Here is a 17,539-nt window from a genome sequence, read left to right on the forward strand (position 1 = left end):
CCATTTTGGTTAGAGCTAGTCTATCCTTTAGAGTGAAATCTTCCGGTTTTCATCTCATAATATCCTTGCTGGTTGTCCCCCACAGTTTTTAAAAATTGCACTTAAGGAATCTAATTAAGTCTCACTGGAAGGATATGTTTTATGCCCAGGTTGAGTGTGTGTAACCAGTGGAGGGGAAAAGTCTGGATTATCATTGCAAAGAGTCACATGCAGGACCAGAAGGATTTTTTTTTCTTGTTGTTGTTTCTTCTTCCTCTTTTGTTTGTTTGTTTTGCCAATTTCCCCCAAAACAAACAAACAAACAAACAAAAAGATATTTTCCGGCCAGCAAGACAGTTGTCACTGTTGAATGGTTTCTTTAAATTTGAAGGTTCATTATTGTTCCACAAGATGTGTATGTCTTTAAGGGCCAGAGCAAATAACGTGACCTAGTTTTACAGCTGTGAAGCAGTATAGCAGGTGCTGTTAAGTTGTGTTAATTAAGCTGTGTCAGCAATTGGGTATAGTATATAAAGAGCAGCACCTAGCTCTCTCAGTACCCTGGTGGTTGAGTCATGCTTATTGCTATATTATAATGTAGGAGGAGTTTTTGGTTTTGTTATTAAAACCTAGCAAAAGTTGTTTTGAGTTCCTTGTAATGTGTGGTCTCCCCAGCAAGCTCTCTGCAGTGCAACTACCGTATTTTTCGCCCTATAGGACACACTTTTCCCCCTCCAAAAATGAAGGGGAAATGTGTGTGCGTCCTATGGGGCAAATAAATTTTTTTTATTCATTTCCCCCCCAAAAAACGAGGTGTGTCCTATGGGCCACTGTGCCTTATAGGGCGAAAAATACGGTAATCTGCAAATAGCCAACAGTCACGGACCTTTATCCTCCACTTTTTCTTTCCTGATGCTATTTTAAAAATTGTTAAAGGTGGGAAGAAATCTCATCTGACTTGCTAACTGGTTCTCTGAACTTGGGTTTGCCCAGGTGTGGTGCTGGACTCATCTACTGCAGAAGTGGGACAGCTGGAGATTAGGCTGGTGTATGGTACAAGTCATTGCAATGGAATGGTTGAATTTCTCCATAATGGCCAGTGGGGCACCATTTGTGATGACGACTGGGGCATCGAGGAAGCCACAGTTGTCTGCCGACAGCTAAGATGTGGACCTGCAATATCAGCCACACTTGAAGCACAATTTTGGGGGGGAACTGGACCCATCTGGCTGGATGAGGTCCGATGCTCAGGGACAGAATCAGAACTCAGTCAGTGTCCTGCAAGCAACTGGGGAGAGCATGACTGCACACATGAGGAAGATGCTGGTGTTGTCTGCTCAGGTAAGTTGATCACTTATGTCAAGCCCTGTTTTGTTTGCTTTTTACATTGCCATGTGCATTATCATGTACATTAGAGTTGCCAGTTGACCAGAAAATGTATCCCGAATGAATCCTGTGCCTTTTAGGCCAGCCTGATATGCAAGATCTTGCAAGTGAAGCTTTTCATTGGCTGGAAAGAAGCATAATTACCTCACAATGCCTACATGACCAATTGCTTTTAAAACCCCAAATCAGAGACCAGTAATAAAATTGTCAATCCCAGATGTGACCAAGTCTTCCCAAGATTAATTTACTAGCTACTTTCTAGATGGTGAATGTCAGGGGTTCAGGAGCAGAGGCGAGGGCAAGGGAGGAAACAGAGAGCGAGGGGGAGGAGTCCGAAGAAAAGATGAGTGATGACGACGACCCAAGATCTCCGAGTCTTTCCAGTGAATCAGAAGATTCACAGAAAGGAGCGCCAGTGGCCAGAGCAAGGGGGGAGCCTAGGGGGACACCCCAGGAAGAAGGGTCCAGAGGGGGTTCAGAGGGCAGCAGTTGGAAATTGGGGCCAGCGTCACCAACAGAGCGCAGTGGAGAGGAAGGGCGCCAGGTATCGAGCTCTGGCAGCTCGCAGCAGGGGGGAGGGCATGAGTCAGGAGTGGCCACACCTCCATCGGGGAGCGAAGAAACGGTCAAGCGGAAAGTGGAAGGTTGGGCGCGCACGCCAAGTTCAAATGCACAGGAAGGCGGCGCAGTAAGCAGCCCGGAAAGGGAGCCAGGTCCTAAAGCCCGACGCAAGGAGACAGAAGGGTCCGGGGGGTCAGCGTCAGAAGAGTCCAGGAAGGAAGAGACCATGGGGGGCAGAGGGACCCAGAGAAGAACGGTCAGGCGGAAAAGGTGGAGTAAGGCTAGGGTATTAAGTTGGTGTACAGGGGGCGGAGACTCAGACGGAGCTTCGCCGGTCTAGCTTATAAGACGTAGAGCTGCACGCGGCAGCTTGAAAATGGAAACTGTAACTCAATAAAGACTTTTATAAAGTGAACGCTGGCTAGCGTGATCCTCTGTGAGCTAGGATCGGGGAGCAGCTCTGACAGTGATTTTTTTCTTTTGGAAGTATTGTTTACAGGTAAAAGGAGAATGAGGGGACAGCTGGCTCTCTGAAGTCGTAAATAAATACAAGCACTGTGCAAGCCCTGCCCACTGATGCAGTTGGAGTCTAGGCTTGGCAATCCAAATTCAGATTCTGAACTCCAAATCTTCAGGACTGCCATTCACTTCCATTCACTCTTTTGGTCATAACTTTTGTTTTTACACTTCTGAGCATTAAATTTGGAGAAACTGTAGTTCTTCAATATGGAATTAACCCCAAGAACAGTCAGAAACAGCCCCAGGGTTGATTTTTTATTTTTTTTTTTTAAAAAAATAGTTTTCATTAAAGATGTTCTTGTGTTACAAAACAAACAAATAAACAAGGAAAAGTACATATTGCATCTCTGTTTTGATTCATATTTACTCCCTTAAATCAAATATAAAAAACATTACTGCTTTCCCCCTAGCCTCTCTTCCACTTTTCCAAGTCTCCCCTTCAATCTGCCTGAATTCTCAAAGCAAAAAGCCTGCCTCACAGAAAGAAGGACTATTATTAGCCTTATGGCTTGTCCCTTTATCTTATCCACTGTCCTGCTTTCAAAATGATCATGCAGAAGAGAACTGCATCTTGTCTCATGTGCTACCTCACTCTCTGGAATTTGCTTTCCTCAGGCATGACGTTAGATTCAGATGCTGAAGACTCAAGTCGAGTGGAAATCAGGCTGGTGAATGGTTCAAATCACTGCAGGGGAAGAGTTGAATTGCTGCATAACGGCCAGTGGGGCACAGTATGCAGTCACTACTGGGGCCTTGAGGATGCCAGAGTTGTATGCCGGCAGCTGGGCTGCGGTGCTGTAAAATCAGCCCTACAGGCTGCCGAATTTGGAAGAGGCACTGGCCCTATATGGCTGGATGATGTCAGATGCACAGGGACAGAATCAACTCTCAGTCAATGCCCCAAAATGCCATGGGGAGAACATGACTGCAAGCATGAGGAGGATGCAGGTGTTGTGTGCTCAGGTGAGTTCATAAACTATGAATTGACCCTACATGTTTGTTGGTTTTCACATTATCAGGATTTATTTCAAATATTTACAGCCTGCTCTTCATGGCTAAGAAGGCATCTCAAAGCAGATTACAATTCTGAAAAACAAAGGAAAAACCCAACATTAGTCATACGTAGTCGTGGCCAACTCTGGAGTTGCGGAGCTCATCTCGCTTTATTGGCCGAGGGAGTCCTATGAAGTCCTGTGCTCTGTGGTTTAACCCACAGCGCCACCCGCGTCCCTTAACATTAGTCATAATAAAGCATAATAATAGGGAAAGTGAAACCATAGAATACTTTAAAAGATTAAAAAACCTATAACAAGTCAAAACAGAAGAAAAATTCCATGTGTATGTGTACATATGTCAGGAAATCATCCAGTCGTCTTGAAACAAGGTAACAGATGCTTATTTCATTATTTCTTTAAAATATATTTTCACACATACTGATTCCAAAATGGTGCTTATTCCAAAATAAACATGCTTATTGGCAGAAAAAGTAAACTTCGGCCTCCGCCAGACAGTCCCTGGGTTTTTCAGGTTGGATTCAACCACATACTGGCAAATTTAGGCTGTGAAATTAAATCTGAGTGGGAGAGGTTGTGCCACCCCCCCCCCCCCCGCCAAAGGATCAGACTTTTTGCCATAAGGAGAATAATGGGAGAATGCACTGGGTAGTTTGAGACGTCATCCAGCTTTCCCTCAAACCAATCAGCATCACTGCTCAATAAACAAGTCATCTGGAAGCACCGTCAACCCAATCAGGGTTGGAAAACTGCCATTTGCTTGTTTTGTTCTTCTCGCATGTCAGGAGTGTAGAAACAGATGTAGAGCATGGAATAGCAGGAGCAGGGTGGGTGAGTGGAGAGAAACACTGTGTGATTCACAACTGATTGCAGAAGGGTTGGCAGATGTATGTCCATGGTCTGAAATTACCAAGCTACACCAGTGATAAATATGGTTCTTTGGCATATGAAAGACCTTTAAGCAGTTTGACTTCTTTTTCTCCCACTCAGTCCTGCAGGTACATTAGCATGGAGGAATGGCTCCACCAACACACTTCAGCCAGGATAGCTCATTGTAACCTCCACAGTCAGAGGCAGGATACTGGGCATTTAAGACAAAGAATATAGGATGGTCACCACTGCTATGTGGGGCTTGTGAGCAGCTAATGGCATCTAGAGGCTGTGGGTGGTCTTATCTGGCTGATCTTATCCAGCAAGCTAGTAGTTATGCCCTTTTAAGCTATCCACTTTTTCTATCCTGAGGCTACTTTCAACATAATTGCACAAAGGACAACTTACCACTCCTCTTACCCACTATCCTGAATTTGCTTCACCCAGGTCTGAAGGATTCAACAGATATTGCAGGTTTAGGTCCTGTGGAAATCAGGCTGGTGGAAGGTCAAAGTCGCTGCAGTGGAAAGGTTGAAATTTTCCTTAATGGTCAATGGAACATTGTTTGTGACGATGGCATGAATATTGAGAAAGCCAGTGCTATATGCCAACAGCTAGACTGTGGAGATGTAATCCTCGCTACAAAGGAGGAACGATGGAGAAAAGGAACTGACTTTATCACACTAAGCGACAGCATTTGCACAGGAACAGAATCAGCCATCCATCAGTGCCAAGGAAGGCTTTCAAAAATCTCAGACCCATGTCAATATGCTGTTCTTGTGTGTTCAGGTAAGTTAATAAACTAAGGCTTGATCTGCACTTTCCCAGTCCCTGAAGGCAGCCAGTGCCAGTGCTTTGGCAGACGTGTTCCTATTCTCACAACACAGACCATAATTGTTGCGTGGTGAGTTCCCACCTCCCACCAGAAGAAATAAAGACACAAGATACCATAGGTTAAGGTAATGGGCAAAAATTGGCCACAACTTTGATTGCAGGAAATGAGCGATATTGGCCTAGGCATTGGTCCTATCAACTATCCGGCTTCAGGCTGTATGCCTGAGAGGCCGGGAAGGGTTAACACCAGCAGGGGGAGCCCTGCTGATGCACATCAACTAGGCACTCCCCTGGGGTCACCGCTCAGGGGCGTGCCTTGGGCCCTGGCCTGCCTAGGCTTCGGACGGGGCCATGCCCCCGGAGTCCTTTACCGGACTACCCTTCACAACCGGGGGAGATGATGGCGTTCCTCCCCCCCATCCATCTACATAACAATACCCTGACCAATGCCTCACCGCCACTCGAGCAAAAGCTCGCAGCCAATACCCTCAAACCTGCAACCAATCCCTAATCCCCGCAGAAATGTCAGCCAGCCATACATCGTTCCCCTCATTGGAAAGATGTATCCCATGGTAGAGGGTCTCCTTGCTGAATCGAATGTTGGGGTGGTCAATGACCCACCCCCCAGCGACACCACTCTACGAGTCACCAAGCATTCCAGTATTTTTCTGGACTTGTTAATAGCAATAGGACATTTGCAATCTCTCCATTTGCGCCTTTCTAACAGGGAAGACCAAATTATAACTAACTTTGGGTAGGTATTTTTCAATTTGTCAAAATCATTGTAAATATTCCACATTATGTCCACGCCCTTCCTGTAAGCCACACCCCCTGAGCCAGCCGATAGGCTGGCCAGGGCATGACACGGCAGAGGATTCCCCTCCCTAGGGTCAGAAGTGGCTTTGTCAAAAAACATACAAAATCACATGACTTGGAGACATATAGAGGGGGAAGAGACTGAGGGCACAGAATTGTCCTTTATGGCAGGGTCGCCATCTTGCCCTCAGGATCATGGAGTGCCCACCGCCGCAACATGCCTGCATGTTGTGTGTGTAATGTCACATGCAAGACTCGCAATGTTTCATCACGTTTTTGGAGAGCTGCTCCTCCAAAAAAGTGATGCAAGTGTGCATCATGTGTATGATGACACACACCTGTCTTCTGGCGGATCCTCTTCCTCCTCTCTGCCACCAGCAAGGTACCCTTTTTCATGGGGAGGGGCTCAGATGCCTTCTGAAAAGGGTGACTCGCTGACTGGCTGTGGAGGGCAGAGCTGAAAGACTTGTCTCGGAGGCGTTGCTGTAGAGGCTGGATGGCTGCCCCTCTCTGGCTTTGCTCATTGACTTTGTGGGTGCCCAGCCTCCCACCCCTGGAGTTGGCGCCTATATGGCATTTTAGGGAAAACAGGGAGCCAGCAAGACTGCAGGCTAAACTCCCAAAGGGGAAAGTTCTCATGGAATATGGTTGAAGAAGAGAGATCTGTCAAATAATGAAGCTAGAGATCTTAAGAGGGAAGAACCACCATGAATTGCCATTCTTGAATGAAGCACTTGCAGAAAACATTTCTTGGCCTTCTGTAACCTGCTGGGGCAAGAGTACAGCTATCTAACCTGTAACTAAACACACTATGATTACTTATATACTAAGTGATGTAGTGATGAAAGGTGTGGGTTGCTTTTTTTTAGTTTTTATCTATTGGTCTGCTGTGAGTAGTGATAGCAAAAGACTATATTTTTAAGTTTGCTATGGATATATTTCTATGTCGTTTTTTTCTGCCTAAAAGCCTTCTAAACAGCTCACAAAACAGTATTTTTAAAAATTCCACTAAAGAGGATGGGATGGGTTCCCAGCTTCATGCACTGACTGATTGGATGCTGCTGGAGATTTTAAAAAAGCATGGACATTGGTCTGACCCAGCAACACAGTGGTCACTCCCCTTTTTCTCACCCACATTTTATATCCTGTTACTACTTTCAGAATGGTTATACATAGGATGAATTTCTGTTATCCCATTTCCTCACCCACTCTCTGGCATTTGCTAGACCCAGGTGTAGCTTCAGACTCAGATGCTGCAAACTCATCCCAAGTGGAAATCAGGCTGGTGGGAGGCTCAAGTCGCTGCAGTGGAAGGGTTGAAGTGCTCCTTCATGGCCAGTGGGGCACTGTATGTGGTCACGGCTGGGACATGGAGGATGCCAGAGTTGTATGCCGGCAGTTGGGTTGCGGAGATGCAAGATCAGCCCTACAGAATGCAGAATTTGGAAGAGGCACTGGCCCCATCTGGCTGAATGATGTCCGATGCACAGGGACAGAATCAACTCTCGGTCAATGCCCAGCGAGGTCTTGGGGGGCACTGAAGTGCAGTGATCGAAATGCTGCTGCGGTTGTATGCTCAAGTAAGTTCATTATCTGAATTACTCTCTAATAAGAAGCCTTGGGAAGAAGTACCGTATTTTTCGCTCTATAAGACGCACTTTTCCCCTCCTAAAAAGTAAGGGGAAATGTGTGTGCATCTTATGGAGCGAATGCAGGCGGGAGGCTCTGCTCAGCGCTCCCTTTAAAGAGCTGCGTGGAGCGTGCGTGCGGCTCTTGGGGGCTTTTCCCTGAGGAGTGAGGGTGGCTGCCCTTCTCCAAGCGCTCTTTAAAGGGAGCGTGGCTCTTGGGGGAGCCTTCATCCCACTACCCGGGAGAAGCTGTGCGTGGCTATCCCATAAACCAGGACAGCAAGAGGGACCGCTGCGCAGCTATCCCTCTTGCTGTCCTGGCTCCTGGCTTAGCCGCACAAAGCCTCTTGAGGGCAGGGGGTGGCTTCATCCTGCTGCCCTGAAGAGGCTTCGCGTGGCTATCCCAGAAGCCAGATCCCTCTTGCTGTTGTGGCTTCTGGGATTCAGAATATTTTTTTTCTTGTTTTCCTCCTCCAAAAATTAGGTGCTGCTTATGGTCTGGAGTGTCTTATAGAGTGAAAAATATGGTAATTCCTATCATGGAAAAGGTGCAGGTTCTTGCAGCACTGTTGTCATGGACTGACTCATACCCACCAACTGCCCCGAGCGTAACTGGTGTGGTGGCACTGGGCACAGAGCTTCTGGGGCTGTGCAGCAGGTGCCATCACTATTACATCCAATAGAAGGCGAGAAGTTGGGGAGGCGGACTTCGGCCTCACAGGGTGCCACTGAAATTTGAGGCTCCAGGGTATGCAGCTGAGCGGGGAAAAGGAGTTGGACTGGCAAGGCAGGGAGTCAGGCTTGTGGCTGGCTGAAGTGAGCCTTAGTGCAAGGAGCAGGATGACTGCTGCAGGTCTCTCACTTCGTATGAGCCCTGGCTCCTCTTGTTGCACTAATTCTCTCTTGGCTGCAATGCACTCCCTAGGAATAAATACCTTTGAACTCAGTGCAACTTTCTGCTGAGTAAACATGTTACACATTACAGTGTGATGGTCTTCCCTGGCACCAATCTCGGCAAGTTTCCCAACAAGCTCTGTAAACAAACTTTTTAAAGGGTTGTTGGGTGGCAAGAGAGCTGGAATTGGGCAAAAACCTCTGACATCATTTCTTGCAGACTTGTAGGTGTCCCTCAGCTTGGTTTTTTGGCTCAGCTACACAGCTGCAAATAAAACGTTTTGAATGTGTTGTAAAGTGCAATATACAATTGTGACACTAGATGAGCTATAGCAAATTCAATGCATTTTTCAAAACGATTGAAATGGGAGTTTTAAAGTAGTTAGTGGGAGGCAGGGAGTGGGGGGGGGGGACCCTGGATTATATTCCCACATGCTAAGAGTGGAGAATGCTATCCTCAGTGAGGAAGAAATAAGGTAACGATAACTTCCAGATTATTCTAGGCTTTAGTCACAACCTGTTAAATTTTGCCATGTTCCACCCAATCACCCACTTTGTTGATCCACACCTGACCCTAAAGAGTCTGCCCTGTTCCCACCTGTCCCCAGGGTCCACCTAGGGGAAGTTGGAACTCTTTATTTTAATTTACAGTTTCATAAAATATTCCACAACAAAAAGTTACTGAAGCAGTGTCTAATAAAATAAGATAAAACAAAACAAAACATTAAAGGTTACAAACCCAGTAAATGGAGACAGTGTGTGGTATTCTACTGCATTTTACTCAGAGTAGATCCACTAACATTAAGATGACTGAGTTAGGCCCATTAATTTCAATGGGTCAACTCTGAGTAAAACTTTATACCACCCTATGAAACCGTTTCTAAAATTATACAGTTTTTATTCTCTAAAATGACTGGGTCACGTGCATTGTGGAAAGCCATTTAAGTAATTTTTTTGAAAAGGTGCCAAATATCAAACTGTTAGGTGCTTTTCTGATTTCAGCTGACCCCTTATTCTAGAGGGCTGGAGCTGTAGTACAAAAAGCAGAGCCTCACCGCATTCTAAGCCCACATTTGGAGTATGCTGTGCTCCCCATCTGAGGAGGGCAGTTGCCAGGCAGGGAGATAGGTGTACTCATAGGTAAACTGGTCCCAAGCTGCTACTGGCTTTATATGTTGATGCCCCTTTTTTCATCTGAGAAATGTTGGAGGGTAAGCTGGCTGGATGCAGCTCCTGACAAGTGTTCCCCTTCCCCTGCAGTTTGTCTTCCGACAAGTCATTTTTCTCACTGGACTGTGGTAAAATTATGCAATTACATAAGTTATGCTGCCACTATATTTTCCCACCTCATTCATTTTAGTGCAAAGGAAATACAATAGAATTGGGGAGCAAATGCCACCAATTGCATCTTTTGGGGCTTGAAAGCAACAACAGAGAATATTGATTGTATTTTCTGTATTTATCTCCATTCTTGACATGGGATGAGTCAACAAATATCTGCAATTGCTGCTTCGGTTTCTATTTGAGAGCCAGTGTGGTGTAGTGGTTAAGAGCGGTAGTCTCGTAATCTGGTGAACCGGGTTCGCTTCCCCGCTCCTCCACATGCAGCTGCTGGGTGACCTTGGGCCAGTCACACTTCTCTGAAGTCTCTCAGCCCCACTCACCTCACAGAGTGTTTGTTGTGGGGGAGGAAGGGAAAGGAGAATGTTAGCCGCTTTGAGACTCCTTCGGGTAGTGATAAAGCGGGATATCAAATCCAAACTCCTCTTCTTCTTCTGTTTCTATTTTCATTACAACTGACTAAAATCCCTAAGTGATCTTCCCCTCCACCTGCATGAATCTTAATATGATAATTTACCTCTACTAGCAGCAAGACATGCAAGCATTTCTGTAGGTTCCTTCCCTGGATGTGTTACTATAAGTCTTTTTTGTTCCATCAGAGCTTCGTCTCATAAATGGCTCGAGTAACTGCTCTGGACGGATTGAGGTGTTTCACAACCAGCTGTGGGGATCCGTTTGTGGTGCTGGCTGGGATTTACAGGATGCCAATGTTGTTTGTGGAGAAATGAGCTGTGGAAATGCCTTAAGAGTGCGAAGTGAAGCTTGGTTTGGCCAAGCATCTGGTCCCATTTGGCTGGAGAGAGTTAATTGTACAGGAGAAGAAACATCCTTCTATGATTGCCCCAGAGGTCCCTGGGGAGAGCACAACTGCAGCCACAGCCAGGATGCAAGTGTGGAGTGCTCAGGTAAGGTTCTCTCTTAGGAGTCAGTGAATCCTCTGTTGGGGGGAGTTTGGAAAATCCCAACTATCAAGTTCAAATTATTATTGCAGTATATCCAGTTCCGGGACGTGGGTGGCGCTGTGGGTTAAACCACAGAGCCTAGGACTTGCCGATCAGAAGGTCGGCGGTTCAAATCCCCGTGATGGGGTGAGCTCCCGTTGTTCGGACCCAGCTCCTGCCAACCTAGCAGTTCGAAAGCATGTCAAAGTGCAAGTAGATAAATAGGTACCGCTCTGGCAGGAAGGTAAACGGCGTTTCTGTGCACTGCTCTGGTTCGCCAGAAGCGGCTTAGTCATGCTGGCCACATGACCCGGAAGCTGTACGCTGGCTCCCTCGGCCAATAAAGCGAGTTGAGCGCCACAACCCCAGAGTCGGCCACGACTGGACCTAATGGTCAGGGGTCACTTTACCTTTACCTTTATATCCAGTTCTGCCAAGAAATTGGTACAAGATACAAGATTTAAATATATGGATATTTAGAAGATAAATACATGCATACTCTTTCACACAGTTGTACTTGTATAGAGTGTTTTTTTTATTGGTTTTAGTTCATTTTGTAACATCATACATTAGACCAAACAAAAAAGACATACATAACACATTCACACCAAAAAGAATACATAAAAAATTAAAAAAGAAAAATAATAATAGAAAGGACAGAAGAGGAGACAGAAAGGAAAGAAAAGAAAAGAAAAGAAAAGAAATCTCCTAACATAGGACAACAACAGGTTGACTATATTAACTACAAAACACACAACACTGAATGACTTCCCTTCATCTCGGTTTCGGAATGTGTTATAAGGTTTTTCTACCTGCAGTTTCTTCTCCTCAAACAATTCTTTACATCACAAGTGATATATCGCACCTACTGTGATTTTTAGATTTTTTACCTCTGTTTCCATGTATGCCATAAATTTATTCCAATCTTTATTAAATTTTGTGTCTTTTTGATTTCTTATTTTCTGTGTCATTTTTGCCAATTCTAAATAATCAAATAGTTTGGATTGCCACTCATTTATAGTTGGGATTTTTGGTGTCTTCCAATTCTGCGCTATTAGAGTTCTGGCAGCCACTGTCGCGTACTGAAAAAGTGTTTGATCTTCCTTTTTGATTTCCTCTCCAGTTATCCCCAGCAAAAAGGCTTCGGGTTTTTTTTTATAAAGGTATATTTGAAGATTTTTTTTTAGTTCATTGTAAATAGATTCCCAGAATATCCTGATAGGTTCACACAACCACCACATATGATAAAAATCACCCTCCTTTATCTTGCACTTCCAACATGATTTATCACCGGTTTTATATATTTTATCCAGTTTTACAGGTGTTATGTACCACCTGTACATCATTTTATACATATTTTCCCTGAGTGTTGTACATGCTGAGAATCTCATACCTTTATTCCATAATGCCTGCCATTTGTCAAACTCTATATTATACCCAAAGTCCATTGCCCATCTCACCATTACCTCCTTTATTATATAGAGTGTTTGTGCACAAGTGTTAAGAGTAATCTGTGAAGAACCCCATACCCTTGGGCGTGTTCTGGGTCTTTAATTTATGTGATGCCTTTTTGTTCATGGGACCCTCCTTCACGAGGTTGCTTCACACTTTATTGAAATCTCCTGGACAACATGGAGGCTTCATGAGAGTGAATCACCCTTAGACATGTTAGATATCTTCCTTTGCCTCCTTTCTTTTGCCTGGTGTCCCACCTGAAGGAAACATCTTCTGTCACTGAACCATATTACAGATGTTCACATGTTGCATTAAATGAGTGCACACAATACACAATAGTAGAGCTGTAAAAACCAGCAAGTGTGAACTCTTTCACACAATCCCAGAGACAGTTTTACCTGTGATTCCCTCCTGGGGTTGGGTGAGCCTGCTGTTTTGACTTTGGGGGTGAAGGGTTCCCCCAGGGCTGCAGGGGAGGGTGCCTGGGAAAGAGAGAAAGGGCAGGAGAGAAGCCCAGACAATAAAATGGCTGGTGGGCTGAGAGCATCAATGGCACCTTCTGGAGGCAAAATTCCTGGCTAAGCATCCTGACTTTATGAATCCTTTTGTGCATTAATTAGATTTAAGCCTGTTGGTTATATGAGGGTGATTATCACACAGAAACAACAGATGTGCCTTTCAAAAATTCTAGAACCACCAGAGACCAGATTGGTGAACGGCTCAAGCTTTTGTTCTGGAAGGGTTGAGGTGCTCCTCAACCGGCAGTGGAGGACAGTGCGTTCTGTTTCCTGGAATCTGCATAATGCCCAAGTAGTGTGCAGGGAAGTTGGCTGTGGATCTGCTTTGTCAACCAAGAAAGGACCTCACTTCGGAAGAGGACATGGCCCCTTCTTGTGGAAAGATACATTCTGTTTTGGGACAGAAGCTGCTCTCAGATACTGTCAAAATATTGACATGTTCCATAAAGTAATTTTTGAAGACTCTTGGGAAGATGTTGGTGTTGTGTGCTCAGGTAATGGGTGTGAATGCATTAAAGGGTGCCATACTGTGGACATGTAAATTGGGTATAAGTTAAATCAGTCTGTCTCTTTTGTTGGCAGCATATTGGTATTGGTAGTCATGAGAAGGGAGAAGAAATACAGTCCACAATGCATCTTTCCTTTTCCCCACATCCCTCTCTCCTTTCGTGCTTATGTCTGATGCAAAATCTAATCTTGTAGCTCTTATAATTTCAAAGGGTAGATCTTTGAAATTTAAAGGTTTTTTTTAATGCAGTGGTGGGGAACAACTGACGCACAGGCCATATGCACTGCAAAGGAGAGTTTCTTTATAGAGGCCATATCATAGGTTTTTGCTTGGAGGGAAACCTGCTATTGGAATGAATAGTTTTTCCTCAAGACTAAATGCTGTGTTTGAAAGATTAGGGGAGAGATTGAGGGCACGAGGAGAAGGGGACGACAGAGGACAAGATGGTTGGACAGTGTTCTCAGAGCTACCAACATGAGTTTGACCAAACTGTGGGAGGCAGTGGAAGACAGGAGTGCTGGCATGCTCTGGTCCATGGGGTCACGAAGAGTCAGACACGACTAAACGACGAAAAAACAACAACTGCACTGTGATTCCTGTGTTGAAAATGGCTCCCACCAACTACAATAGGCCTTGAATAAAAGCCTCTCATTTGGTGTAATAGCAGGTCCCTCCCCCCACCCCCACCAGGGCTAAATGTGCCACTAAGGGCAGTTTTTGGGTTGGGCTGCAGCTGAGGAGTGGAGTCATCCTCCTGTCCCCAAGAACTGCAGCTTGGAGCTTGAGTGACTATAGAAAACCCTCAGCAGAGAAGGTTAAACCAAACGGTTTGTGTGTAACTGAATTGACATATAAGAAGAACAGGAGGCACTGCTTCTGGAGTTCCTGCTTGTGGGGTTTTATATTCCAGGCCACATATTTCAGGTTTGAGGTCGGAGACCAGGTCTTGTTGCTTTTCCAGAAGTATGTGAGGGGGGAAAAAACTTGACTCAATCTTATATTTCCTTGACATCTGATGGGAGGGCGTTCTGTGTTTTAAACCCAAGGTACGATTCTATTAAATAATTCATGGAAAGGGTGATGGTGTTTATATAGGAGGATAATGTTGGGGGGGCAGGGTAGGTGGCTTAATTCTCAACCCCTCTATTTCATTCATTAGATCCCAAATTATAAACAAGGTTATATGACAGCTGTGCCTTTCAAACAACAACAACAACAACAACAACAACAACAACCCTCTTTTTCCCCATCAGAGGTCCGCCTAGTGAATGGCTCAAGTCGCTGCTCTGGGCGAATTGAGGTGTTTCACAACCAGCAGTGGGGGACTGTGTGTGATGCTGGCTGGGATTTACAGGACGCCCATGTTGTGTGCAGAGAACTGAGCTGTGGAAATGCCTCCAAAGCATTTGGTGGAGCCTTGTTTGGCCAAGGATCGGGTCCCATCTGGCTGGAGGGAGTCAACTGTACGGGAGAAGAAGCGTCCCTGTCCATATGCCCAAGAAAGTCATTGGCAGAGCACAGATGTGATCACAGCCAGGATGCAAGTGTGGGGTGTTCAGGTAATGTTGTAGGAGAGGTTTTGTTTAGTGTATCCTGTGTAGAGCCAAAGACCCAAAGCAAGTATTTCTAGATGAAAGCTGGATAGATTCACTCTTCTGGTGGCAGAAAATTATTGAGGGAGAGAATGGCAGGAATGTTTGGCAGGCACTCAGGTAGAAAATGCTAGCTCTAAAACTGGCATTAGTTCCTGCTAAACACGAGCCTACAGCTGGGGCATTTATCCATCAATTCTTCCTTATGCTTAAATCTATATATATATATATCCATTAAGTTAAGGTTTTCTACTAAATTGAAAAAGGTAACGGGTAGTCTCCCTTCCTCTGAATCCGATTTCCTTATTGTCCTATCCATATCCAGGGAGACTACCCCATTAGTATCCCACATCAGAATTATTTTCTGATCCATATAATCAAGCAGTTTTTCCTCTAATATTTTGTAGTAGTATTCCGATTTTCTTTCATTTGGTGTGTATATTCCTACAATTCTTCCCTCTTCATCTTTAAAATTTTTCTGCAGGTCATATTTGTCATTTACATAAATTACCACTCCCCTTTGTGTGTGTGTGTGTGTGTGATGTTATAAATTATTTTCCTAATCTTTTGTTTATTAAGACTCTTCTGCGTTTTTTTGCAACATGTGTTTCCTGAAGACAAATTATATCCAAATTTTGTTTTATTAAAACGTGTTCTATTTTATTTCTTTTTAATTTATTATTCAGTCCATTAACATTCCATGCCAAACATTTAGAATCCAATCTCTCTCTCTCTCTCTCTCTCTCTCTCTCTCTCTGATGAGTCTTTTTGTTTCTCTTCTTCCTGTTTATCTCCTCTATCTTCCAAGCCTGTTTCTCCCTCAGTTGTTTTGACTCCAAGTTGTTTTTTATATTCCCTCCAAAACTGGCTTGTCTTTACATCTATGCTTTCCCCCTTTGTACGAAAATGAGATCCCTTCCGGAAATTCCCACCTGCACGGTATATAATTTTCTCTCAACGCATCTGTCAGGAACTTATAGTTACTTCTCTTCTTTAGCAATCTGATCAGAATATGATGTTTGCATTGTCAATACACAATCTTTTTTCATAGTTCATCTGTAGTATCCTATCTTTCATCTCTCTTGAATTGAATATCACCAGACAGTCCCCTGGTAGTTTTTTTTTTTAGCTTTTGTGTAACTTGATTTGATCATGAAGGCTTTATCCAATGAAAAGTTGACTTCCTCTTCTTCAGTTTCTTACCAGCCTGCTATTTCTTTTATTATTTTGGCTCTTCTATATATCCTCCTCCACACTTTCTGGGATCCCTCAAATTCTCAAATTTGATTCTTTCTGCTGCATTTCCAGCACTGCAATTGAATCCCGTACAGCTTCCTGCATCATACTTAATCCTACCACATCTTACTTAGACCTTTCATGAGGTCTTTCAGCTCTTTTACCCTGTTTGTTTTCTTAGTTGTGAGCAGCAGACAAAAATACTAGCTGAAAATTCCAGCATGGCCACCTGCCCCTTCAGCCTAAATGGAAGCCAGGAAGAATGAGGAACTGGAAGGTGGAGAAACAAAATTTCCTTTAATCTTTACAGACCTCCAAACCATCAGATTGGTGAATGGAACAAGTCCCTGCTCTGGAAGAGTCGAGGTGCTCCACAACCAGCAGTGGTTGACCATTTGTGATGAGGGATGGGATCTGAACAGTGCCAACGTTGTCTGTCGAGAAATTGGCTGTAGCCCTCCCTTGTCAGTCCCAAGAGGAGCTCATTTTGGAAGAGGACATGGTCCTGCCTGGTTGACTGGTGTCCATTGTCAGGGAACAGAAGCTACGTTCAAGGAGTGCACCCCAAACAACTGGCAAACGAAAGACTGCAGCCATGGAGAAGGTGCTGCCGTTGTGTGCTCAGGTAACATAAATGCTTAGACACTAGCTGAAATTTGAATCATGACTGTTATGCCAAAAGTTGGCTTCTCTTGAGCTCTGATCATCCTCTGAAGGGGCAGAGGGTGAGCCTTCCTCTTCTTGTTGCATACTCTTTTCTGGGCCTCATCTAGAACACAATTCACAACATTCCTGCAGTGTTTCTTCTAGGCTTTGTTCTGCCTCCTGCATCATTTTTGTCCTTTCTGTTCGCTTTTGGTTGGGGTGGGGGTGGGGAGCTGAAAGGGCACCATACCAGTTTAATGCAATGTCTGAATTTGAAATAACTAGCTATTTTAATATCCAGAAAATCTAATTACTATGGACATTTTACATATTCAGTGGCTATTTCTGCCCACAACTCTTCTGGGGGAGGGTGTACAAGGGGAAGCAGTGCCCTTCCAGGGACTCTGGGGTGCCCTGGGAGTCTCGCCACAATATTACTTCTACAATAGTAAAAACTAGTGAAGAAACAAGGAGGGGGTAGAAATTCCTCTGCTGTGCTGAAATTTGGAATATATCCAAATGATGTTGATAGCCATAGCAAGGAGGAAACTACTGCCCTTCCCTCCAAAATTTGGGAGGGGGGGATCATTTTTATTAAGTTTTCCATTTTAACAATCCAATAAAATCACATTGAATGTTCTAAATTATACAAATACATATCAAATAGTCCAAATATTCTGCCTAAATTATATATTTTTTTGTTGGGACTTCCCATGCTTCAAGTTCAGGGGGGCTCTGATCGTCTCATATCTCTGCTGCCTTGGATAGTCTTTCCAATAGTTCCTTTAAATCTTCCTGTTGTT

General features: G+C 44.4%; 1 protein-coding gene across 1 annotated transcript; it reads left to right on the forward strand.

The window, feature by feature from the left end:
• Window positions 1-1,015: 1,015 nt before the first annotated feature.
• On the forward strand, window positions 1,016-16,357 carry LOC310691573 (scavenger receptor cysteine-rich domain-containing protein DMBT1-like; the record flags this gene model as incomplete). Its single annotated transcript, XM_083471433.1, has 8 exons — window positions 1,016-1,320; window positions 3,061-3,408; window positions 4,776-5,117; window positions 7,211-7,558; window positions 10,441-10,746; window positions 12,929-13,249; window positions 13,338-13,344; window positions 16,273-16,357. Exons 1-8 carry the CDS (start codon window positions 1,053-1,055, stop codon window positions 16,355-16,357), a joined length of 2,025 nt encoding a protein of 674 aa, XP_083327559.1. The 5' UTR covers window positions 1,016-1,052.
• Window positions 16,358-17,539: the final 1,182 nt, after the last annotated feature.

The sequence above is a fragment of the Podarcis liolepis genome, assembly GCF_965112155.1.
Source record: "Podarcis liolepis genome assembly, chromosome: 13".
Classification (NCBI taxonomy): domain Eukaryota; kingdom Metazoa; phylum Chordata; class Lepidosauria; order Squamata; family Lacertidae; genus Podarcis; species Podarcis liolepis.